Genomic DNA, 26,447 nt, shown 5'->3' on the forward strand with positions numbered 1-26,447 from the left:
ACTTTCAGTGCACTCAGAAAATTGTACATTGTCTATTTAGTCAATTGAAGACTTTGAAAATCGATATGGGTGTTCAATTTTTATCTCCACACAACTGTTGAAGAGTTAGGTAAAACCACTTGCTTGGACATGACTCCGGAAGGAAAGTACTGATCCAAAATGGTTACTTACAAGCAAAAAAAATTCACACACATTCCCCCAAACTGCTCAAATGTGTTCAGCACAGTCTTTCTATAAGCTAGCAGAATTACTCAAATACTTTTAAAAAGGAGTAGAAAACTGAGCAGAAGCTTTAAATCAGTACAGTCTGGGCAATCACAGACTCCCTTGTCACTTCCAAAAATGACTTGCTTGGAGTAAATTGAAGAGTTTTGATAGTTCAGATAGCTGTACAATTCACATGTTCAGAGTGGTGATCACCTTCAAATTTAAGCACTTAATTTAAGAGCTTCAGTAATTTTAAATTGCTGTGTTTCACTGAGTGGCAGGCAGAGACTCAAGTGCGACACTATTTTAAAAAACTTTGTGTGTTCTGCTTAATATTTTTCTTTCAGGGAATCCAGAGAGGATTTCTGTAGTCAAGCATGGAAAATGGAGCAGATTTCAAGATTACTGTAGAAAAGCAGGAGGCTGTGCCTTTTAAAAAGCAGGGCAGAGGAGTTCTTCTCCGGGGAGCGTGCAGCTCCGAAGCTGCGCTTGCCCTTTTCTGTGAACTGTTTGGCCAGTCCTTGTGTGGGCTGCTGCAGGAGGTACAAAGAGAGGTAATGACGTTTGCATGGGCATCAAGAGACTTCTCTGTCTATTTGCTCTCCTGAAAGAGCCTGCCCAGGTTAGGTTTGTTTCCATTAGGCATTTCTGCTTAACACTACTTGCACAGAAGCAGATAGGAATGAGAGTTTACTGCTGTTTGAACGCTTCACCACTTGTGGATTCGGATATTTTTACCTAGCTGTGGGTTTCTTCATTTGTTATTTTGGTTTTACTAGGCTTCAGTTTGATGTCACGATAAATCCTTCCTGTGTGCTTTTAACTAGCCTGGTACAACATTTACTGATTAAATACTTGGCCGAGGACTGTGCTGAACACTGTAAGTGGTTGCCATGAACTTTGTCTCAGCAGCTGGGAGAGGTGCAGACGATACCACAAAAACCCTCACAGCCCCATATCCCGATCAGATGTGTGGAGCAGGATTTTGGAGTGTTGTGAGAAAGTCAGGCTTCAGAGCTGGTTATTCAGGGGTGCCTGGGAGGAGGCGCAGCTCTTTGGAGCAGGAAGGTGGCACTGCAGCCTCCTGCAGCCTGGCTCACCACGGGTGCTGCTCTTCAGGCTGGAAGGGAACGGGGCAGGGAGCCACAAACTACAGCCTCCAGAAAACTTGCAAATGAAATGTCAAGAATTTAATATTACCTGAAGAGCCTAGGAGAGATTCATTGGAGCTGATACCTTGTGACCTCTCATTTAGCAGGACAAGACCAAAATTAGTCTCCTGTGAGGTAAATGTAAAGAATATCTTTCACTTCCAGAAAATTACAATCCAGCTCAAAGACATTTTATTATTCAGGGTGCCACTTTAAATGCTAATCACTATTTGCAGGCTCATTGCAGCTTCAGACTGGCTTCTTCAAAGGAATGAAGGGGTATTTCACATTCATCTATGCCTGAAATTTGAAAATCCCAGCTCCAAGGTGTACAAGGGGCACAGGCCAAATTGAGTGAATTTGTCAGCCGTTATTTGGGACAGAGTTAGGTTGCTTCCTTGTTTTTATTTAAGGAAAATCAGTAGTCTTTGCCTTGTCTCTGAATTTTCACTGGCTTCCTCTAATTTTTCAAAATGAATGTCTATCTCACTGCCAATGTTCACTTCTTGTGCTCTTTCTCTGTTAATAAACTTGCATGTGTTCATTTACCAGTTCAAATTCTTTATACTCAAAGTTGCTGTCCATAGAAGAGTTCTTACTGCTCCAGTTATTTATTTTATGAGTCCTGGAAGGACTCAGTGAGCTGTGATTACAGCTTGTCACTGAATGAACTGAATTGTGTAAGAATGTGGTGTTAACTTTTGTAAGTGGTATCAGACAGTTGGGTTACAGTTCACTTTTGATGCCACCTCTGTAATATTGAAGGGCAGTGGGCTTACCTGACAAGCCCTCTCACTAGCCTGGACCTGAAGGCAATGGAAAGACTTGCATGTGTGAAAAGACCAGTAATTTTATATAAAGGAGGCTTATAATGCGTTCTGCAAAAATGATTTCTTAGATTTTTTTCAAGTCTATTAGCCTTGCCTGTTACAAGAAAGATGCTGGAGCTATCTTGTCCAGCAGCCTTTTAATTTTAGGATCCTTGTTTGAGTTTTCCAAGAAGTCACATCAGGTACACAGCTGTGAGGGCAGAATTGTAGCTCTGTATACCCACAGCTGGAAGGAATACTTGGGGTTTTCCCAGGGATGTGATTTTGTCAGGGAAACTGCACTCCTTACCAGTAAAATTGTGAACATTTTCATTTTTCTCATGGGAAAAAGTAGAATAAAATTAATTCCAAAGCTGAAAATGTTGAATGGCATTCCCAGACTCACCAGTGGCTTATATAACGGGATCTGTCACTTCAGAAAATTCATAACCCAATCTCTCTGCATAGTACAGGCAGCCTTATGATTTAATGGCCTAAGAAAATTCAAGAATGCCAATGTGGACACCCCTGTGTTTCACTGCAGGAAAGAATTACAGCACAGTTCATAGGAATTCTATTGTGCAAGAACTAGCAATAGTATAAAAAATGCTGGTATTCAACTAATATGCCTTTCTTTAACACTGTGTCTCAATTGAATGAAGGAAAAATACCCAAACAAAGCTGTACTGTGTTTTGATTATTAAAAAATCATGGTTATATTTGACATTGAAAAAATTTCCATTGAAATAATTTAGTAAGTGTATACTACCAAATCACAGAAAATACCATTCCTATAAATAAAGATAGCAGCATGAGAGGTGGCTGAATCAGTGTGAAGAATAACAGGGGTTTACTGGCAAAAGAGTGATATTTTGAATACTCATAATTTATTTACTCAGTCTGTCTTAAAATTTCAGCCCATCAGTTACACATGAAACTGAATACCATAGCGTAGGAGGGGACTAAAAGGCAAGTATTCATTTCCAGCTCTAACATCTCAGTATTTAAAAAAGACCTACTCCTTAGCATAGTGGTAAGACAGATGGATAAGTGTTGGGAGATATGAGATTTATAGTTTGACATTATTTAACTGCTCTGTAATTTGCTTGTACTAGCACCCTCGAGACACATTTTTTCAGAAAGTCTGATTTTTCTGCATTTATTCTAGTAATGGTACACTGAGAGTTGTTAAGGAAATTAAAGTCCCATTTCAGGCCTCAGTTCAGCAAAGCATTTAAGTAATTCTTAACTTAAAGTACATCTTAAACCAAATCCTATTTAACAAAGGGGAAAAAAAGGCCCACAAGTCTTCAGAGAGACTTCTTCACATGGTTAAAGTTAACAGCATGGGGTGTTTTTTAAAGTGAACTTAGAAATACTGCCTGTTTCACAGACTGAAGAGACTGCCTGTGCAAAGGGACATGATAGATGAAATTAGCTGTTGTCCAGAAAGCCTTTATGATGTGGTGAAGGAGGAACGAAACATGATTCAAAATTTTGATCAGAAGATAGAATGAATTGGACTTACCATGCTTTGAGTCAAGATTAAAAAAAAAAAAAAAAAAAAAAAAAAAGTTGTTTTGCAAGGAAAAGAGCAATCTTGCAGTGACAAACTTATTGGGCATTTAGGTGTGTTCTCCTGAGACATCATGACGTTGGAGGCTTTACTGAAAAGCTAGAAAAAAGAGCTTTTCTAATGAATGGAGAGACTTCTATCAAACTGGCAACTAAATCCCTTGTTATCTTTCTGTCTTAGGACCATCTTTTGGTAGAACGGTCTCTGCTCCCTGCTCCCTGTTCTGGAGAACTTTAGTGGGCTATATTGAGAGTTAATGGCTGTTTTGTCTGGTACAGTTCCAGGCCCTGGTAAAGGTCTTGAATAATGTGGATAGATGAGTATTAGATCTGGTCTTGTGGAGCATATGTATTTCTAGGTCTCCTCACAAGATTCTATGATACAGCTTTCAGTTTTCCAAGTAAAACACCAATAATAAATATTTATGTCCACCTCACCTCCCCAGTAAATTGGAAACTGTTATTTACAGTCATTAACCCAAATACAGTTACTTACTTCATACAGGTGGTCTTCCTTATGAAAATTCTATGATATGCACCAGGAAAATACCTGGTGGTCTTGTGTTTTGCCACCTGGTGTGATGCAAGATTAAAATCCAAAATTTCACCTGTGAAGACACTCAGATGACAAATAGCAAGGAAAAAGAAAAAATTACTTTTTGTCTAAGTAGGCTGTTTTCTAGTTGTTCATGAATGAAATTAAAAATAGCCATCAAGTAGAAAGCACCAATCACGATGACAAAGACTTTTTTCCACTCACTAGTTTAGATCATTAGGGAGATCAAAACCTATCTAAACCCCAAGTTTTGTTGGAGGAAAAAAGGCAATTTTATCATGTTTAATGAAAATTTCCCTGTGACAGAAATTCAGTGCTGCAAAATGTGTTATTTTTCCATATGACAGCACAAAACATGACATAGGGAAAATTCAGACTCAATAAATTTCTTAATTAATTATGTATCTATATTTCAGCATATGACTTGAAGTATAGCACCCTTACAGAAACAGTATAAATGGGTCTGTTGTGAGTCTAAAAATCCACTCATTAATGTGTAGCTAATGACAAAAAATGCTTTTCTTTATGTGATAGCAAATTGTTATTAAGCAGAATAAAGTTAATAGGCTAATATTGCACTGCACAGTTAATTTCACCACATTCTTATTTTAACTTCAAGACATTCAGAACTTCTTTGTACCTTTTATTAAGTTTGTCTGAAGAGGGCAGCCTTTCCTAATACACTTGGAATTTTCTTAATTTGACAAGGTTACCGTATGCTGAACAAATTGACAAAGGACAAGCTTGCAATCTGAAGTTTGCCTCTTATTAGTGCCTGTGTTTTCATTGAAGTTTCTCTCCATGTATATTTATCAACCAACTGCAAAGGATAGTATTATTTTAAATATTTGACCCCTCTGGTAAAATACATTCCAATTTCACTTACTCTCAATGCTAAATGAAGGAAGACTTTCTGTGATATTTCTGAAAAGAAATTTTAGGAGAATGTTATTAGGAAATTTCTGGAAATATGGGTGTGGTTTATTCTTTCTGAAGTCTAAAAATAAGTGTTATTCACATGCATTTTTAAATGCTAAGACTGCATGTGAATAGAACAGGAAAATATCTGTCCCTTTGTGCTGACAGTCCTCCTAATCTTTCATGATTTTCATGCTGAACTCCTCTCCAGGCTTCAAAAAAAGCATTAGCCTCAAAGTAGACAGTGATGTTACATTTTCTTTTATTTTATAGTTTAATGATAAGGAAACATTAGAAAAAAAAAATCTTACAGCAAATTCATGCATTGCCATGTTAGCAGGAAAGATGAATGGCTACTCTGCATTTAGCAATTAGTGTGATAGATTTAAGGGCTCTTAGAAGAATTTATTGCTCTGGTGTGCCTCGATCACGGAGCAGGGAGGGGCATTTGAAGAAGCCGGGATGATAAACTCTCGCAGTTACTGCTGCTCTCTCCACTGTGTTGCATCTCTCCTCTTGCAGTGGCAGCCAGGTTTGAAATCCTGTCTCACCTTCTGTGGTGTTGGGGTTTAGATTGCACAATGGGAGAAGGAATGCTCCTGAGCACAGGGAGCGAGCACAGGGGTTTGGAACAGGGAGCGCCCGGCAGCTGCTGCTGGTAGAAGAGGAAGGTAGGTCGAGACAATAGGTGTAGGATTTCACAGCATTTACATAAACGAGCATCCTGTTTGCAAAAGAGTATCACCTGCTTGATTAGAATCCCGATAAAAACCGTGTTCAACACATTGCTTGGGCAGTAAGAGTGGTGGTGTGAGTCCTGTGCAGAACAGTCAGCTAAGCAGTTCTCTCTAGAAATACCTACAACAAAATCACTTCATGTACCCAGGAGCTCAGTAAGTTTGCTGTGGCGGTTGGCAGCCAGCAAACTCTGTGCCACATCCCAGCCACAGCAGCTGTCGCCCATGCCAGTTAGATTGTGCCTGCACTGACTGCAGTCAAACTGCACTACACTGTCACTCCTTCCGTTTCTCAGCTTTTCTCACCTCATGATTAGCTAATACCACTGCCAATCTAGGCAAGAGATCTCTTTTTTTAATTTGGTGACTTTTTAGGGTCTTTTGTCCAAAGTAATTTTTCCTTTTGTCATTAGGTTCAAAGCAGCAAACAATTGAATTTATTCCTCCCATGAACTTCTACTATTATTTAAAGCCATCAGCTGTTTAGGCTACCAAACTCATTGCAACCTCATTGCCTGACAGAAAGCTTGCTCAAAATCTTATCATTACAAGACTATTTACCTGTTTTTGCAATCCTTGAATATCATTCCCATTCACTGATCTAAACCTACCATTTTTTCTGACCTTGTCTTTCCTGCAGCAGTCGCTTAGCCAGAAGTTGAGGCAGATTGCTTCAGTGCCTTCCGAGCAATGACTGGACTGATCTGAAAAGTGTGGGGCTTCTTCATCTTCCCATTTTAGCATTGGATTGCTATGAAACAGCAGAAATTTCATTGTATCTCTACTTGAAAAGCGTCATATTTCTTACATAATAGTCTCATACTTGTCCTGTGATGTTCCAAGATGTCAGATGCTCTTCTTACAGGCCAAGGACCCACTAGATGATTGCCAAATCCTCTAAGAAATTACACTTTCATTGTCTTTATATCATCATTTTTCCTAGAGACAACACCTAACTAAAAGTGATTGCTTGTTTTCATTTTTGTGACTAATCTTGGAAATATTGTCTCTTTGTCAGACACCAATATTCACCATCACTCACTGTTTCCTGTGTTTAAAGAGTATGTGTCTGTAAAAGGTATGAAAGCTGGATTTTTGAGGTTGAAATAGGAAGAAACATAAAAACAACTCCTACGTTTCCAATACATCCTGGTTTTGAAATTGGAAATGTGACTTTCTCTTTCTGCTCTTAGGAAATATTATCAAAATTAGGTTGTAAAAAATTTGACTAAGCTTATTGTATCCGAGTCTTAATAATTTAGTAGGAATTGCCAGCATTTTTCCTGAATGTCTAATTGCCTTTAAAAATTTGATTCTTCTGGGAATGACTCCTTAATCTGGAAAATAACCATTTGTTTTTCACTTTTATCTCTCACCATTAAAGGGATCATTATAGTACCTCCTCCACCTTTCTATGATTGCATTGTTTGCAAATAAAGATTTTTATCTTTGCATTTTACTGAGCCTTCATGATTCATGTCCTTGCCTCCCAGTACTGAAACACATGTAAAATATTCTGATTATTACATCTACTGTATGCCATATTTTACTTTAATTTCTGCATTGTTGTCTTTTGCATTTTCTTATCAAGGCTATTCTCTGTTCTAGCTTTATTATAATCTTCAATGTAAGCATTAATAAAAAAAGAAAAAGTCCCCCCATGCCTTTATGAGAGCATTCATTGTCTTTATATTTGCATTTGTTCTTCCAATGTTTTTTGATACTCTCTATAGTGCATGTCTGATGGTTTCCTACTCAGTACCAGTTTTCAGTGTGGTCACTTTGTTATATTTTAATACCTCCGATCCAATATTACTCAAAGATTCTGGGTCACTTTTCATATTTCTTGTCTGCTATTAAAATGGAACAGATAATCTTTCTCAGATTAGCTGCTCAAATAGAACAGCTCTCATTACAATCAATTTATTTTACGTTCTTGGTGTTATTCCTTTATCTCAAATCAACACAGACCTGTTAATTCCATTTTTACAGGCCTATGCAGGCTTCTGAAGAAAGCTGGGTCTTTTGGTCCCACAAAACTAATCCCATGTTGCTCTCTACCATAGCCAAGACTGTCTGTGTCGTAGAATCATAAAACCACAGAATATCCTGAGTTGGAAGGATCCCATCAGGATCATCAAGTCCAGCTCCTGGCTCTGCACAGAACCATCCCCAAGAGTCCCACCGTGTGCCTGAGAACACTGTCCAAACACTTCTTGAACTCTGTCAGTGACTTCCCCTACATCTCCTGTGACTTCCCCTACATCTCAATTTTCCTGAGTAAATGAAATCCCGGGGCATTCATTTACTCAGGGAAATGGTGAGAGTCTATAGGATAGAAAAGATGTCAAATGTTCCAAGTTCTTCTGATAACACATCTTATACCTCCTTGAGCATTCTTTCAACAGGAGTGGGTGTCCTGGTGATATCCAGGACTGTGGCATTCACTGACTCCTTGTTTAAGTTACTGATTGATGATAATAGAACATTGCTTGGCATAATACTGCACTTAGTTCCACAAAGGCAGCTGCTTTAGAAAGCCACTTTATGACTAAATTTTCTATCATATGGCTGTGTTGTGCTCCCCTACCTTCTCTGTAGCACTTGGGGAAGTTCTTGACGTCAAACAATTGAATGTGTCAATTTTTTTTTCTTTTTTTCTTTTTTTCCAGCTGATTTCTCCTCCTTACCTAATTGCATGTTTCTGTGTCTTGCAACTTTCTTACAATTTCTTAATTGTACATTTTATGGGGCAAGAATGCCAACTTTATGTCAACTCCATCTGGAAGACTTGAAGGTTGTTCCTAAATCTCTTTGCAGCTTATCTTCAAACTCTCTCTGGCTTTGGAAAAAAGTGCTGACTGCACGAGAAATCATGATGTCTATAGCATCTCCACAGATTTCTTTCCAGATAAAGTTCCTAAGAAATATGTTATTGCTTCTCATCAACAGCAACAGTTGTTCAGGTTGTTCATGATTTCAAGGATGCTGCACTTTGTTTGATTGATACAAATAGGAAAGGAGAAGGAATTAGTGGTTACAGTATTGCTGGCTCGAGCTTGACCAGTCAGTTCTGCTAAGGTAGATGTGGTTTGAGATGGATTTCTAATACACAATTTTTAATATCAGTTCTTATTTGATTTGTGAGGTATAAAAGGCCTGTGGAGTTCATTACCATTGAAATACATACTTTGAAACTTAAAATACATTAATTATTACTTTTAACAATCAAATAGGATATGGGAGTTCGTGTAGGGAAAGTCTGGGGTTTTTTTAGCACAAAGCTCCTGGTTGTTAAGTGTAAAGAGAGTTTGTGAAGACATGATATTTTTATCTCTGGCTTTGTCTAGAAGGTTCCCTCTTTTTCTTCTTTAATGTCTTTATTAAATAAGTAAACAGGGGTGGACAAAGAGAAAAAAGAGAGGGAATCACAGTGTCAGGAAAACCCCTGCACCATGGTTCAGAGCCCATGTCAAATTGTTAGGTGTCAAGAATCCGTGGATGGGGCTGGGTGAAGGACATCTACTACTTTTGGCAATTTCACCTCAAAAATTATGAGTCACTGTGTTGATGGTTGTGACCAAACAGTGGATATGAAATGTGAGTACTTTGAGTGAGTGCCTGAGTTTCTATAAAAGTGTCTGTGGAATGCATTTGCTTCATCAAAGCCCAAACCCACAGGTTCAGAGAGATGTACTCCTATGGTTGACAGCTCAGTCAATATCTCTCCTGCTCTGTCTCTTCCTGTCATAACATTGATTTCTGTGAGCTAGAGGAAGTAATCCCTAATGACATTGTGTAACAGCGCTAAGGAAAGATTGTTTTCCCACTACACACTTCTTCATGCACAACTTATAAATGCATTTCATTACTTGCAAACTTTACCTCTTGCAACTCTGGTACATTTTATGTTCTGCCATTCTATCCAGATTGGCTGATTTCTTAATGTTTTCTTCCTGATTTTACACTTTTATGGAGCACCATACTTGGTGATTCCCCTGCATCACCTCATCACTGCAAAACAATGATGTCACTCCGACATATGCTATTCTCTCAGCTGCCAGGTAAGCTAAGGGATGCATCAGGCACCCTTTGCATGGAGGAGAAGACCATATTGTCACCTCACCTACCATCCTTCCACTGCTGTCAATATCACTGTGCTTTGCTTCGTGTCCTAACCCCATGATCAGCAATGTTTGCTGTTGAGGGGTAAAAAATGCTGCATGGCTGTAATGAAATTACATTCCTGTTATTAATCTGATTATATAACCTTTTCCTGTCTTCTGTCTTCCTTTTTTCTAACAAAAAAAAAAAAAAAAAAAACATCACTCTGCAATTTTGTAGAGCTAGCATCACTAGGAAGCAGGCAGTTTTCCAGGAAATTTTGGAGGATTTTTAACTTGTATGGTTTTGAAGAAACCACGGATATTTAAAGTACTTGGAATTTGTCTAGTCCTATGTTCAGAGCACTAGCTATGAATTTCCAGCATGGTATTGGTATTGTTGAAAAATGGGCAGAGGTTTTGAAGGGAGCAAGGAATTGTGTGTATTTATTGCACAGAAGTGAAAATGGCTTCACGGGTGAGCGGCACTTTTGTAATGAACAGGCTTTACTGGGGTTTGCCTCCCTGTGGAGCCAGGTGTGGCACCAGATTGGAAGCACAGAGCTACCCTTTCCACTGAGCTGACTTCTCTGATCCCTTGAGATGATGTTCGTGAGGAAGAGGCTGTAAAGGATTTAGTATTATCAAGTCTGTGAGGTCTCACCTCACACAGAGAATCACCATGGCCTAAGGGTGTCTGGAGCCAGACCAGAGGCAAGTATGGATTGATATGTAGGCATGGAGTCTGTGTTGTTTCATGAGATATTACTGGTTCAAATTTCAGACCCTGTAATTCCTCTAAGCACCACTTTTGATCAGATAGTATCAGATAAACTGTCACCATTTCTATTTGCCATGTATATAGGAATTAATAATGTGTAATTTTCTGTACTGCATTGTGATGGGATAAGCTCAAGAAGTGAAAAGAAATAAAACTCAATACTTCAAAAACCAGCTCCCACTGCTCCAGTCTGCTGTGGTTAATGTCAAAAGGACTTTGCTCATTATTCCTTCCTGGACAGTCATAAAGGATATTATAGCCCTTTATAGTATGAGAAGTTAAAACTTTATTTTTCACTCATGTTTTCTTCATAAATTCCTGCTGTGAAAAAAAACCAAAACAAGTTAACCCAAAGGCCTGTGTCTCATAAGAAGCACCCCCTGAATATTGTTTCTTTTTAACATAACATTGCTGGTTCCTCTTTGCAAAAGTCACATATATATAAAACTCCATTAAAAAAAAAGAAAACAAACTTCAGAGAAAGAACTTCAGTGCCTTCACATCTTACAGAGTTATTAGCTGTCTTTGTAACTTTGTTCAGGAAATTACTTTTTTTTAATTTAAGAGAAAATCAGGAAAATTCTGTAGCAAATACAAGGAAAAAAGAATTCTAGATATTGGACAGCGCACAATATATCCTCAATTTCATATTCATCTATACATAAACAACTGGAATCTACATTCTTTAAAGAAGCAGCATCTTTTGTAAATCAGAGACCAGCTGAATGCCATCAAGGTTTTAGGCCAGAAAGCCAAAGAGCCCAGGAATTGGTGGTAGATCAGGTGTTTCATGTAACTGTAATTGTATTCTCAGAGTACTACAGGTGTATGTGTAAGTGGATTTTCTTTGAAGAAAAATGGTTTTGGTACGTCTAAGTATTTAGTATACATTCCATTTCTTTTCATATTTTATTTTCTCTATTTATAAAGAAAATAATTTTCTCCTCTTCTTGCCCAGCCAAAAATTTCTAAGTCCTGCAAGTCAAGACAGTGTTTCATGTCTTTACCAATGAGCTGCATTTTGAAGAGTAACCCAGTTTGTGGGAGTTCACAAGGCAATTCACAAGTACCCTGAGTGCATAACAAATTTGCTACCATAATAACCCTTTGAGAGGTAGAAGAGGGCAAATTGCCTAGGTCCCTTGGTAGCAAGGAGAACAGGGACTGTGGGTAGATTTAATTTCACCTAACATTAGCCATCCCCAGTTAGATGTCTCAATTAAAGTGCCTGCTTAGCCTTTCTCTCCAGTGAGTGGATGGAAAGAGACAGGTACTTCCAGACAGTAAATCATCCCATTTCAGGATGCTTTTCCAGACTAATGGGATGAATTGCCATGCTCATCACAAGACTTTATAAGTTTATTTGGGTGTAGAACAAGTTATAAACGTTGCCTTTGTTATCAGAATATATACTCCTTTTTTTGCTTTTAGAGGTATTGTCAGAGTAATGACATTTGTCATTCCGGGCTCTGCTTTTTTTCATAAATTTGAAGTGTGGCCTTATCTTGGAGCTCTCCTTGACTGACTGAGGAACTGTTTAGGGCCTGTGTATGCTCTTGGCTTGTATTGCATGCAGTCACTGCATGCAATAAGCTCATGGAGGAGCTTGTACAGCCTTATCTCAAGAATGAAATAGTAACATGTATTTCCCTGAACCCTCCTGTTGAGCCATGCTCCATTGTATTGACTTCCATGTATTCTTTTAAAAGTTTTTATTTTCCTGGTTTCTTGCTATGTTATATACTGTGTTCAGTGGTAGGAATCTTCTAAGAAAACAGTTTTCTTGTGAACTGCATATAAAAAAAGCATCTTTGCACATATACTGCATCATTTGCTCTTCTTTTATCTGTGCCACTTCAGGAGAGTGAGAAGTACTTTGTTTTCTTGGTCTCACTAGGATTTGGAGGCAGTCTGATGTTTCATTCAGGCTCAGGTTTGGCTAAGTGCTTGAAGCATTGCACCTGCATCTACATCAGATTTTCTCCTCTCACACTGACTGCTGCCTGGGCAGCAGTGTGCAGACCACCAGCTTCCCTCTCCATTTTTTCCACAACTTCCATCTCAGTTACAAAGCTCACACATCCAGTTTCCAGTCTTACTGCCTTTGGAAGTACAGTCTACTGTGAGTCTTAGACCTTTCTAAAATTTTCAGCAAAACTTTGTGGTCTTTTAAAACAACAGGTGCTCATCTGCAGCTCAGTGAGTTTGACCTCTGTTCACAGGTGGAGGGAATGAGGGAAGGGCCAGGACATGAGGAACAGCTTGGACAGCAGGTAATTAGGGCAGTCAGTCTTAATTAGTTTTTAATAGTTGGGGAGGAGCTTTTTGTATCTGCATATGGCTGAGAGGCAGCTTAGGGAGCAGGAATGAGCTGGGGAAGCAGAATGGAAATAAAGGTAGCTAAGAGTGGGACTTGCTGGAAGCTCTGGAGGTGTTGATGGCTGTTTGGTTTAGGTTGTTTCAGTGATGCTGTTAGGGAGCCCTGCACGACCAGGGAGGAAGTTTATGTCCAGGGCTTGTGCTAAAGCGCTAATTGTGCCACAGGGAGCATTCTTAAATATCCTGTGTTTGTGCTCCTTCTTTCTCAAAAGGAGGAGTGATGTGGGAGGTGATTTTAACTGAAGAAAGGGATATGGTTTAAAGGGCTGGATGCAGCCTGTGTTCTCCCTGGTAAAATAGCTTGGGAAAATGCAACACCTTGAGGTCTTTGAGGTGCAAGCTGCATGCAAAAGCTGCTTATCCAGCAGTGAATATGGTCTGGCTTATGGCCTATTCTGTTAGATATCAAGAGACAGAGGTAGGTGGGTGTCTAATTTCTACTGGTTGCAGCAAAATAGGGGTGGAGGTGTGTGCATTTGCAGTTTGCTCACCCATAGCTTTTTCACTTGCTTTAAATATTTTAACCATTGAGATGAGCAGGGTTTGTGATCTGGCCTTCAGATTTTTTCCTGTTGCCCTTTAGAACTGGGACAGAAGCTTAGATGAAAGTATTTTCCAGATATTTCAGAATCTACTCTGAATAGTCTGTGTGAGCAGTGCAAGCCTTTGCTGTATGATCCGGCAATCTGGTTGTCTTGCAACATGCAAGTGAGCCTGCTTCTTGGTCTGTGAATGGAGAAGGGCGGGGGGAAGGGAAAATAAAACTCTTTTATACTACTATTTGCAGTTTTTTAAAAATACCATCTTAATCATATTGGAAGATGAAAGTCATCTAATAAGTACTTCTGAAGTGCTAGTATTTTCTTTTTTGTAATGTTAAAAAAAGAGAAATTATCTTCTGTCCTTGTCTTGGAAAGTATTTGTTTGCTGGATGTTTGTCCTGGAAAGAGTTTGCCTGTTTCTCTGTAATATTGCAGTACTGTTTCTCTGTGGGATATTTATCTTTCGGATGTCCTTGAAACTGAGACAGAAAAGTTCAAAAGAGTGATTGCTGTGTAGGAAATGTACCTACTAAAGGTATTGGAGTGAGTAATGAAACCCCAGACTGGTATTTATGAGTTTAGACAGGAGGAAGATGCAGCTTTATTGGATGATACTAAAGGCAGACATCATTACATATATATTAATTAAGAAAGGTGTGTGGTGCTGGTGGGAAGGGATCTTGCTGGAAAACGGTTTCCAGGTGCTTCTAGAAAAAACCCCAGCTATCCCATTATTCAACTTGTTGTTCAGAGATTGGCTGGTCATTCTTCTGAAGCAGATGGAGATAGTTTTTCTCGAAGCTGAGACCAGCATAGAGTGCACTTCGTCTTTTCTGAAGTATCTATCAAAAAAAAGTGTTGTTCTGTTACATGGTGGATCTGTTCATTAAAAATGCCCATCCTTTTAAGGGTGTCTAGCAGAAGATAAATACACTATACAGTAATGCTAATAATTAAATTTGTAAAATTACTGCTTTTTGATAGACTAACACACAAATACAATTCCAGCAGTGGCTGTTTTTCATTAGTTAGAATGACATGCCAGCTTTAGAATATGTAATGATGTATAAGCCCTGGTGGTTATAATTGGCATAGAAATGTACTATATCCTTGGGTGTTAAAAGCCATAAGCTATTTATTTTCATACTTACAAAGACTGTACTACATTGTGGTATAAATCTCACATGGTTGTCACAGTTACATTTTTTTTTAGTAATTTATGTCCATATGGTTCAAATATGAATCTGTCCCCCTTATTAGCATCCTGCTGGTCACATAATGTACTGATAAATTAATATCTTATGTCTGGAAAGCCTGTTTGAATTCAGATCTCATGCAAAAGAAACTTAAACCCACCTGGTCTTCCTGATATAAGTAGCCTTGTTGTTATGCAGACTTTGTAATACATGAGCTTACACAGTATAGTAGTGATATGCTTGCAAGAAACTTGGTTATTTGCTGTGGTATCCAGTGGGTTTGTTTGGTTGTTTTTCTTTCTTTCTTTTTTTTTTTTTTTTTAAGCACCACATTCACATAAGTAAGGAGTGGACTGGAAGCTCTTCTATTACACCAGACTCTAGCTTAAACTGGGTGTAGATGGTGTTGAAGTTGATGATATAAAATAGTTTTGAAACCAGAGATAATGTGTAACAAAATAATTGATGTAGTTCTATTAGATGCCATAATGCATTGATTTTTCTTCAGTATCAAAGGCAGTTTGATTTTAAAGTCTGTATGTGACACTCATGATATGGATGTGAAAGTATGGCCTTCGTTCTTAGGGCTTTGGGGGAAGAAAAATAGAGAAATGGGTGAAAGAAATGTAGAGATAAATCATAAAGGCTGTTTTTCTTTAAAAGAAAGTTGGTATATAAATAATCCACTGCGTATTCCAAAAATATTCAAAAATGAAACTTAGGTAAGGTGAAGTGATTCTGAAAGAACAAGTATTTTGTTTTGACGCCCTCCTTTCAATCTTCCAAACCATAAGAAACACCGTGTGTCCCTGTTCTCCACTTGAACAGTGAGCCATTGACCCCAGCCGAGTGTGACCTTGCTGCCAGTTCTTTATCTGCTGGTTGATCTGTCTGTCAAATCTGTGTCTCTCCAATTTGTGAGAGACAAGGCTCTGGTGTGGGACAGTGTCAGAGGCTTTTCACAAGCCCAGAGAGGTGATGTCAGTTGCTCTTCCTTTACAGCATGTTTGCTTAATCTGAGTGAATTGTCTGCCTGATGGGTAGTGCTTTGTACCCCCGGTTTAGGTTGGGGTTTAGCATTTAAATATGCAGTCTAGGAGACAAAGCACAGATTGAAGTGAATATTGAGGTCCTGAGGTTCGAGGCTGAACAGAGCATTGGTTGCAAATTCATCAAGCTTCCATCTATGTGATTTTAGTGCAACTGTCTCATATTTGTGGTTTCTGGGGCTCTTGCTTAGGGTTTGGGTTTTTTTTTTAATTATAGCTATTTACATGGTTGAGATTGGTGAAGTTGCCTGTGTGTACGACAGACGTGGGGGTGAATACTTGACATGTCCTTCTTTTATTTTGCAGAGACCTACAGCCAACAAGACTTCTGGTGCTCCTTCCTACAGCAGATGGTCCAGTTCACAGCCCCATCAGGTAACATGCCCTTGTCAAAAAGGATATGCAGCTCCGGTTGACACATGCATCCTTTTAAAGTGAATTTGTGAGGGGATCTGGGAGCGTTACCTACCTGCACCAGCCCAACTGGGTCACACTGCTCTCTGAGGTTGTTGCAGGATATCCTGCGGCAAACTCTTGGATGCAGCTGCTGCTCATGGAGGATCTTGTACAGCTGTGCCTCCTCTAGTGCAGCGGTGCCTCTCTGGTTTGTCAGGGGTGGTTATTGTGCCTGGATCCCCCTGCCCTTTGCATCCTGTCACTTAAGCTACAAGTGTGGGTGTTTGATGCCCTTTGGCAATGCATGAAGTCTGTTCTCATATGCTAGCCTTCCTCCCCCACTGCCCTAGGGTTTCTTTGTGAAGTGGCTGCAATGATCAAAACTTCAGGAGAACTTGCCGAAGCCAGAAACTCTTAAGCGATAGCCAGGAAACAATATTCTAGTTAATGATTCTTTATAAGAATTTGAATGGTATTCAGGGTTTCTGTTACTTACCAAAATTGAAAGACTTTTTTGACTATACACTAGGATATGACTTGCCTTTGTTATTAAAGAACAATGTATTTCAACTAAAGCAACTTTGTCTTCAAAAACTCTTCAGGTGTCTCTTCAGTAATGATTGCATTGGCTTTGCTTTCTTCCAGCCTCTACTTTTGTTTTTTCATACCTCTTCCTACATACGCATTAAAAAAAAACCCACAAAAACCCCAGTAACCCAGAAAAACCGAAACCACCACTCCCCTGTGGTAGACAGGGAAAGGCGCTGCGGAAGATCTCGCGATGTCACGGAAAGGCAGGACCCTCTGTTCCCCTTAGATAAGAAATTAACATAGGAATGTAGCCTCCCTCAACCGAATACCAGTAGCTTTCCATCCCCTACTCAGTAACTTTCCACTCCTTACTAACCATAGATGGTAAAGACAGACCCACTTTGACGTAGAGACCCCTTAGACTATAAAAACCCAAGAGACGAGATAATAAACGCCTTTGGACCGTCCATCACATTGATGTCTGCGTGTGTCATTGGCCCGAGTGGCCCTGGTGAGTGGGCCACCGTGCTGTTCCTCTGAACCAGGTTGCCTGCCTTGCATCAGAAGGCAACAGAATTTTCATTTGGCAAGCTCGTGTGTGAGGTGGCAGGTGTCCAAGGATCCTGCACTCCGTACCCCGCGTGGTTATTTTTTTGCTTATGTGCTATTATTGGAACCAAATTATCCCATATTTAAACCAAATTATATTGTCAATATTTCAAGTGTGTCCGATTTTATATATTTTAAGCTATTCAATTAAAATTCCTGCTACCTCTAATATTGTTTGGTTTTTTTGATGATGGGATAATTGGGCAAATATAACAAACTGAACAAGAAATGGGGAGGAGAAAGGGGGAGAAAGAAATCTGGAAGAGGTCTCAGAGAGAGAAAGAAATAGGAAAGAGGTAATAAAGGGACAGAAAGAAATAGGAAAGACGTCTCGTGGGTGAGAAAAAGAATAGGGACGAGGTCTCAGAGGGAGAGAAAGAAATCTGAAATGGTCTCAGAGGGAGAGAAAGAAGGAACAAATGCTCCGGCCCGGACTCCGCAGCTCCCAGGGTCACCCGAGGGCGCAGCGCCTTTTACAATCCCAGCCAATCAGAGGAGGCGCTAACCAATTTCCAGCCAACCAGAGCTTTTCTCTTCGATGACTCACCGGTTGCCAGGCGGACCCGCAGAGCCCGGCGGCCCCGGAGCGGAATTTGGGGCTCGGGCCGGGGGACGGATCCGCCCCGGGGGGGTCCCCGAGCCCCCTGCCCAGCCCTGGGGCCGATCGGGGGCTCCCCCACCCAGCAGCCGGTGCTGCGGGGCCGAGCGGTGGGAAAGGGGGGTCCGGGCTGGAGGGGAGGGAATGCGGGAGGAAGAGGAGCGAGAGGAGGAGCGGGAGCGGGAGCGGGAGAAGCGCGGCGCTCGCAGCGCCCGCACGCCGAGCCTGCAGCGCCCCCTGCCCCGGGAGCAGCGCCCCCAGCCCCGAGCCGCAGGGGAGGGCGGAGGCCGAGCTCGCCCCGGCTCCAGCCAGGGGTCTCCGGGAGGATTTTTTGGAGAGTGTTCGGAGCCGGCAGATCCGGGACTCGAGCCCCGGGTATCGCCGGGCTCCCTAAGAGGAGCTTTTTCGGGGGGAGAGGAGCCGCGATCGCCCCTCGGAGGGTCCCGGGGGTCCACGTGGGGATGGCCCGGTACCGACGGGGCGGGACATTGGTTTTGGGGATCCCCGTGAGAGCCGGGGCAGTGGAACGGGGGACCCCCGGGGCGGGGAGAGGGGAAGGGGCGATACCGGAGCTGGGGGACCCCCGGCAGCCCGGAGATGAGGCGGGGACGGGACCCCCTGACCCTGACAGGGGCGTGTCCTGGGGTGACTTCAGGATGCTCGTACCCCATCGGTCTGTTTAGCCCAGAAATGAGTTCTGCACCTTTCAGGCCGGTTCTGAGAGCGAAGGGGAGGAGGAAGAGCAGCAGTTCGTTTTCAGATACTGCGCTCACTCCTCCCCATTCCGGCTCCTGGACTGTTGTGATGCCTTAAGGAGCTGGAACACAGCCCAGACAGAATTAAAAGGAATAAATTTGATTTTTATTGAAGTGCTTTCAAATGCCACACCCTGGCAGTACCGGAGCCACAGCTGTGGCTCTGCCTAGATGGCCCCAAGATAGGAGCAAAAGAGAGTCACGAGATCTCACATTTTTATAAGTTTTAGTCCATTTGCATATAGGAGTTAACAGCCCAATTAATAACTTCAAATTATGAAGTTTCATCCTCCTTGCTTGCTTGCCTGCTCTCCTCTTTTCACATTGTTTATGCTTTGGGGCTGAAGTTTGAAGAGATTATCCTTGAGTCTCCAGGTAGAACAGGATTGTTTTGTCTTCACCACCCTGAGAAAAGATCCCAGTAACACTTAATATAAAGCTAAGAGCTGCACACCAAAACACAACAAAAAATCTTAAAACCTAAGGTATCAGAATTTTAGCAATGTTTCCTTCATAATTGTGGCCATTATTAGAATTTACTTCAAAGAAGTCTGACATACTATGTCCTATTGCTTTAATATAAGCTCTGTATTAGAAAATATGTTTTTCTCTGTGTTACATGGCATTTGCAGCAGCAAAAGCAGTTGCATAACATTGTAAAAGCACAAAGAGGTACAGCACGTATGCCACTGTGGGCAAAGTGAAAGGATTTTTGACCTACACTCGGACAATCTAAAGAAAAATTACTATGATAAAAGACCTTGGGAAATCTGAACCAGCAATGAACAATGAGTAGAGAACAAAATGCCTGCACAACAGTCTAATGGGGAAACCTCTCAAACTTTCTCTGGGGAATTGGAACCCTTGGGTGTGGGTAATGTTTCTCTGCAATGCTTGTACACTGATGTGTGCAGCATGGGGAACAAACCAGAATCAGAAGTCAGTGTGCAGCTGCAGGGCTGTGACCTTGCTGGGATTGAGAGGATATGGTGGCAGGGCTGACAGGACTGGAGTGCTGCAGCTCTGTAGGAAGGGTGGTACAGGAAGGCAACGAGGCAGGGCTGCCCTCCTTGTGATGGGGAGCAGCAGGAATGCACGGAGTTCTGCTTTGGGATGGCTCAGGAGTCACAAGAGACATGAAGGGGGAAGATTAGTGGGCAGACCAATACAGTCTGCTCTTTTAGTTGGTATCTGCTACAGACCCACGATCAGAAAACAAAAGTAGATGGGGTCTTCCTCTAACAACTGGAAGAAGCCTCACATTCACAGACACTGGGGAAAGTCTCACAGGGGGCGCTTAAACCACATGATGCCTGCAGCTGGTAGAAGTAGAGAGGGATTTTTAGAAAAATGCAGAAAAACGTTTTCATATTTGATGCATATTTAGAAAAATTCCTTACCTTTTGTATTGTTAATCTGTTTCCACTTGGCTGAGTTACTAGAGTTTTATAAATATCATTTTTTCAAGCAAGTATTTTTTTTATAGAAAGTGCTTTTTACAAATTATCACTTGAAGTTTTATCGGTACTGTACGCACGCAATTAGCTGAAACTGAATAGAACCTTCGATGATCTGATTCAAAGAATGAAAAGTAGGGAGTGTCCCTAGATTTTCAAATAAATCTATTAATTTTGCTTTTATCTGGAATTATTTCAGCTAGATTTATGATTCCACTTGCAGATATAACGACCTGAAATTACTAGTAAAGAAGATTTCCCTGTAATCTTAAGAGTCAGCTGCAATTTCATTTCTTTTTTTTTTTTCTGCTGCCTAAACAGAATAAACAAAAGCCTGTCTTTGGTCCTCCCTCCTCAGAAGGTAACGTAATTTGCCATCTCTGGAAAAGGAAAAAGTGTCACTGAAAGCATCTGCCAGAGCTGCCCAGGGCCTCTTGCAAAGCCTGGAAGCTCTTTGCTCTCCCTATGGCAGGCATCTGTCTCCAGTTCAAGGCAACATTCTGCCCCTCCACTGCAGTCTAGGTGCCTGCAGAGAGCAGGGGAGGGACGCGGCAGGGACTCCTTCCCAACTCAGAGCAGAGTCACAGGGCAGAAAGAGCTGAGGATGTGGAAGTAAATGAACATTTAGTATGTGCTTAATTGCACAGTTCTCACAAAATCTCCGAAAAAGATCCTTTGAGAGCCTTGTTGTCTTTTTCCTTGCACATGTATTCCTGCACCCCAATTGCTAGCAACTCATGTCCTGGGAAAGAATACTATTTTGCAAGTGACTTCTTAGCTGTTAAAAGAAAATAGTAGAACAGATGATGCTGTTTCACCCCAGCAGTGAACAAACTGGTAACACAGGTCAATTTAATTTCACTGCAAGTAATAGTATGATTTAGCCATTTTTTTTTGTTATGAAACCCTGTATGTCAGCTTGAACTTAATTTTCATGATTGAAGTGTAGTTTTTGAAATGCTTTTGTAAAAGTGTTCTGTTCTTCACTGAGATGCTCAAGTCTACCAATCAGTGAAATTTGAAGCACTTGATAAAATTGCAAAGCTCCTGTTAGTCTAGTATAGGCTGTTAGTAGTATAGGCTCCTTTTTGATGGCCAACTTGATCTTCCAATCACTTCAGAGTATGAAGTCCTCAGTGAAGAACTGAGCTTGAACATTCTACATTAGAAGTAGTTGTACTTTTTGGCCAACATACTCTTAGGGTTAGATTAAAATTTAGTGTTAAACTATGATTTTAAGAAGCTTATCACTAATGAAAGCCAGCTAAGACTTGGACACATAAAAGGCTTTATAAAGGAGATTTGTAATTCCCAAATTCACATGAAAAATAATCACGTTAGTTTAAAAAGTTATGCTATTGCATTCATTAATAATTCATTTATTGTTAAAAGTTAAACTTTACACACAATGGCTAGTGAAAATTCACTGTCAGTACTTTAGCTAAGAGTGCCTTTAAAAGAAAAGTCCTGGGATAAGGTTACTTAGGTGGTAGAACCCAAGTAACCTAATCTGTCAGTCTCAGAAGAGGAAGTTTTGGATGAATGGATCAAGCACAGGACAGTTTTGAGACACCATTGGTTCAATTTTGGCTGAAACTTAGAAGAAGGTTCTGACTATCAGCACAATCAGGCTTTGAAACAATTTTCAACAAGAAGAATGGGAACAAGCAATCTAATGACATTCAGATACTACTGGGATGGCTACACAAAACAACTGTAAGATACCACTGCCTGCGGTGGCCTGGAACAGATGTCTTCCTGTTCTCTGTTTTCTGTATAGTTTTACTGCCCCTCCTTAGAGGGCAGTAAAATTCTTTTACTAGGAATTTACATTGATGTAAAGCAAATCCAAGCAAAATTTTCATTTGCTGCTCAGCAAAGAGCTGAATGAAATATCACAATCTATATATTTGTGATATAGTGAAAACAATTTAATACCTCTTTTGCATTAGCCTCCATGAAAAGATCAACTGCAAGCAGACACAATTAACACCAGCAAAAAGGGATAAGGTCTCGCTATGTAAAAAGAATAGCAAAGGTTACATAGTGCTGAAATAACATAGATGTTCTCAGATCATCCATGCTAATAAACTTAATTCATCTTAGGGGACTTAACTGATTAAAATAGACTCAGAGGGCTTAGTGGTCTTTGAAAAATTATGGAGGATAGATGAAATGCTGGAGGACTGAAAAAGAGCAAATGGATTGCTGTTTTTAAAAAAGGGAAAACTTACAGTTTGGTCTGCTTTATTTCACTCTCTCTCTGATAAATCCAACACTGTTCAAAAATAAAATGGAGGTGTATTATCACATTGGCAGATGTCACACACTTGGTGAGACTGTAAATATCTTGAGGAGTGGGATTAAAATTCAGTTAGGTCTCACATAGATTGAATGGTGGTCTGGGGAAGAAAAATGACTTTGCAGTAGGGACAGGGGAAAGTGTTACACACAGGCAGATATACCCAACTGCACAAGTATGGAAGGGGATCAATTAATTACACAGTAATTATTCAGAGAAAGATCTCAGGGCTAAAGTGGAAAGTGATGAGTCAGGAGTGAATATGACAACAACCTTACACTGTGAAAAAGGCAAGTGAGAGAACTGGCATATATGAACAACAGTACAAGTGACAAGACAGCAAGCACATAAATAAAAGAGGATAAATAAATATATTTATATAAATAAAACTTGTACTGTTTTGTAGTCTAGAAGACAGTAAAATTTGGGGTATTTAGTGTGTCATGAGAATAAAAGGGAGTAAAAGAGGAGAAAGTAAATAACAGTATTCCTGAATTAAGAGCTGTAAATTCTCCTGATGTTTGGAAAAGCAACATTCAGGTGGCTGTAGCTTTTTTCCTTTAAGTTTTTGCCTTGAGTTAGTCACAGAGAGGAAGGTTTGGACAGACAAGCGTCAGTGATGGAGTTAATCCGATGTATTGAACTGTCAGCCATTAGGTGAGCTAACAATCACTGGGCAATTGTGAGGTAAATTAGCTAGATCAAGAGGGCACTTGTAAAATTTATTCATTTTATTTCCCATTTGTGAAAGCTAATGCAGTTCACACAGGGAATCGTAACTCCTTCACCTGTAGTAAGGGAGCAGTTCCATCTTCAGAGCGAGGGAAGCAGGGTGTCAGTGGGACTAACTGTGTTTAACATAGGGTTAGAAAATTCAATAAAGAAAAGCAGCGAGGCTGCAAACACATTAACTGGCATTCTCTCAAGATTTTAACCCTACATTGTCTTGACAAAATGTAATTGACCTCACGGAATTTCCACCCCTGTGTGCTACCTTTAGAGCGGCTCAGAAATCGGCCATACCTGAAGCTGCACCGACAGCGAGAGATTTGGCGGGAGGGTGTAAGTTAAACTTCGCCTCAGCGCGACTGCAGGAGGGGCTTCCTAAATTGGTTTTGGAGGAGAAAAAAGAATTTTTTTTTTTTTTTTACTCATACTTTATTTAAGACAGGGACTAAGAATCCCACAAGTGAGGCGGCGGCGGCCCCCGTGTGGGAGGGGGGCGCCGCAGGTGCCGTGAGGGGCGGGCGCCTTGGGCCGCTGCGTGCGGGCGCAGCCTGAGGGCGCGGGGCCGCAGCCGCCCCCGGCCCGGCCGAGCCCCGGAGGAGGGCGGGCGATGTGGGAGGCGGCGCGGCGGCGAAGCCGCTCAGCTCCGCGCCCGCCGGCTCCGTGGCCCCGGCAAAGTTGTGCCCGAGCCGCCCGCAGGCTCCCGCTCCAATGCAGGCACCGCCCGGGCCGGGAGCGCGGCGGGACGGGGCGGCTGCCGCCACAGCCTCCCGCTGCCGAGGCGGCGTTTGCGGGGTTGTTCTGTGGGCTTTCTTGGGGTTTGGGTTTGTTTTTCTTGTTTCCCGGCGCACTGAGCATCTGCCTGGCGCGGTCCCCGCAGCAGCCCTTCAGGGACTGGGCTTTTCCCGTTCGCTCTCCTCGCGGAGCTGTTCAGCGGGATGCTGTTGCCCTCTAGTGTCTGCGGGAATTGGTTATGGCTCTGTTGGGGCACAAAATTAGTCAGCCTAGTGCAGTAATTATTCATAACTTAGGGTGGTTGTAGCTGCTTGGATTCCCCAAATCCTGTCAGAAATTCATGTGTGCTGCTGCTCGGTTCAGCTGTCATGTGCAGCCCTCGGGAAATGGCAGAAAACTTGTATATTACTCATTTCGATGCCTGATACGCTGGATAATTGCTTCAGGTTTTGGTGTGGTGGGGTTTTCTCTTCCTAATGGAATGGTAAGTGAAAGAAAGAGGGTTTCTCTCACTGTCAGCATCCCCAGTCAGGTGTCATGGAAGAAATGGTTCTGAACTCTGCCTTATTATTAACTCTTTACACTTGGCAGTTGTGGGAGAAGGGAGAGGGGAAGTAATGGTATGGTCATGGACCAGACGGTGTGCTGGACATTTATCTCAGAGACCTTGAGCAAATCATTTACTCTTTAGATAGTGATGTTTTTGCAATTGCTGAAAAGTAACAGCGTTTATCTCAGAAAAATTGTGTGATGTCAAGAGCTTTAAGATATTTCTATACAAAGTGTTGTATGAAGGCAGAGTAATTTGAAGACTAAACTAAACTTTTGTGTTCTGTTGAAGTCTTTACAACCTTCTTTTAAACTATTTTAAACGTTGTATATTTAATATTTATAAATTTTTTTCCTTGACAAACTGTAATGCTTGAATCCCTATCCTGTAAGGGTCTCTAGTACTGCATTAAGCAATGCAGCATGGAGCTTAGGATACCACAGGTACAGTAGAAACTACAAACTGCTTACCTGAAGGACTTGAAAAAGAATTTCTATCCATCAGAATTGCTGTGCTGCCTGAACCGTTCCCTTTTTTTCTAACAGCTGTGAGGGAGTGTAAACCTTTCAATAATCACACATTCCAGGGTTTGTTATGTGATACTAAAGGGTTTCAAAGGCTTCCCTTGACAGCTCATGTCTCATATCACCTTTTTACGAGTTGAAAATCTTTTTGATATGCAGTTGTAAGGTCTCATTCTCAGCCTGGATTTACTCATTTGAGCTGTTAATGCTTGAATATTTTAGTCAGTGGAGTAATGTTGTAAGTAGGGGTACTCAGAGGTTATTTTGGTGTTTTCATAACTGATTTAAAAGTCTGAGCCTTGCTCTTTACCCCAGGTTTGGTTGTGTTCGGTTGTGCTTTGCTGCTTCCTACCATATCCTTTGTATATCCAAAGATTTCCGATTTAGTAACACTAAAATGATTTCAGAATATTTCCTGTGAAGTTGTATTTCATAGTGAGTGGCCAGAGCAGACCTTTATGTTTAGAGCAGTTACGCAGCATTCTAATCAGTAGAGATTTAAATGTCTGTAGTAATATGCTAAACAATATGCCTCCTTTTTTTCTGCTCTTTGTTTAAAGCATTTAAAACTCATTTTCCATGTAATGCATCCCCAGCATGTCACCAGCACTGTGGTAGTGTCCAGGCTGGTAAAGAACAGAATGGGAATATAGTGATGGGGATTATTAGAAGAAAGTTATTAAAAATATGTCTCTAGATAAATGTAGTATACCTCAATAATACTGATGACTACTCAGTCCAGAACTTTTTAGTAGTTCTTGATGAAAAGGGTTTTTGTTACCCTTTAAGAGTATGTTTTTTACCTTTAAGTATGACCCAACTTTATTGTTTCTAATCAAGGGTCGCAGTAAACAGTTGCCCTAGCACAGGCCTGAGGTAAGACTAAACCAGTGTTTTCTTACTGGGCTTTGATAAATTTGATCTGATAAATTGAGAACAATTTCTTGCTTATTTATGGGTATTTTAGTTGAGCCCATTGTTTTAATCTTGATATTAGGACAGCAGAAAAAAGTTGCTTGTCATTTTAAAAATTGTGTTGATACTCATGATTCAACTTTATCAGACATTTTTTAAGATTGTGTGCAGTTTTATGTGCCTGTGCAGTTTCTGGATTGAGAACCTCTGTGAAGAATTTAGTAGGCTGCATTTCCAACCTGCATTGTCTTGTGGAAGAGTTTCCATGAGGGTTATCAGGGGGAAATGATTTACAGAAGCCAAGAGTTTGGTCATTTATGCTTAGCAGTGAAACAACAAACTAAAG

General features: G+C 40.9%; 1 protein-coding gene across 1 annotated transcript in view; it reads right to left on the bottom strand.

Annotated features, from left to right (window-relative positions):
- Nucleotides 1-23,802: 23,802 nt before the first annotated feature.
- LOC128948359 (leucine-rich repeat LGI family member 4-like) overlaps nt 23,803-26,447 on the bottom strand; it is a 66,861-nt gene continuing 64,216 nt past the window's right edge. The window contains exon 6 of the mRNA XM_054293040.1: nt 23,803-24,150. Coding sequence (XP_054149015.1) covers nt 23,803-24,150 — 348 coding nt within the window. The remainder of the gene's footprint in view (nt 24,151-26,447) is intronic.

This window comes from Melozone crissalis, unplaced genomic scaffold, assembly GCF_028551555.1.
Source record: "Melozone crissalis strain CALT ecotype California unplaced genomic scaffold, PUWL_Pcris_2 ptg000124l_1, whole genome shotgun sequence".
In the NCBI taxonomy this organism is placed as follows: Eukaryota; Metazoa; Chordata; class Aves; order Passeriformes; family Passerellidae; genus Melozone; species Melozone crissalis.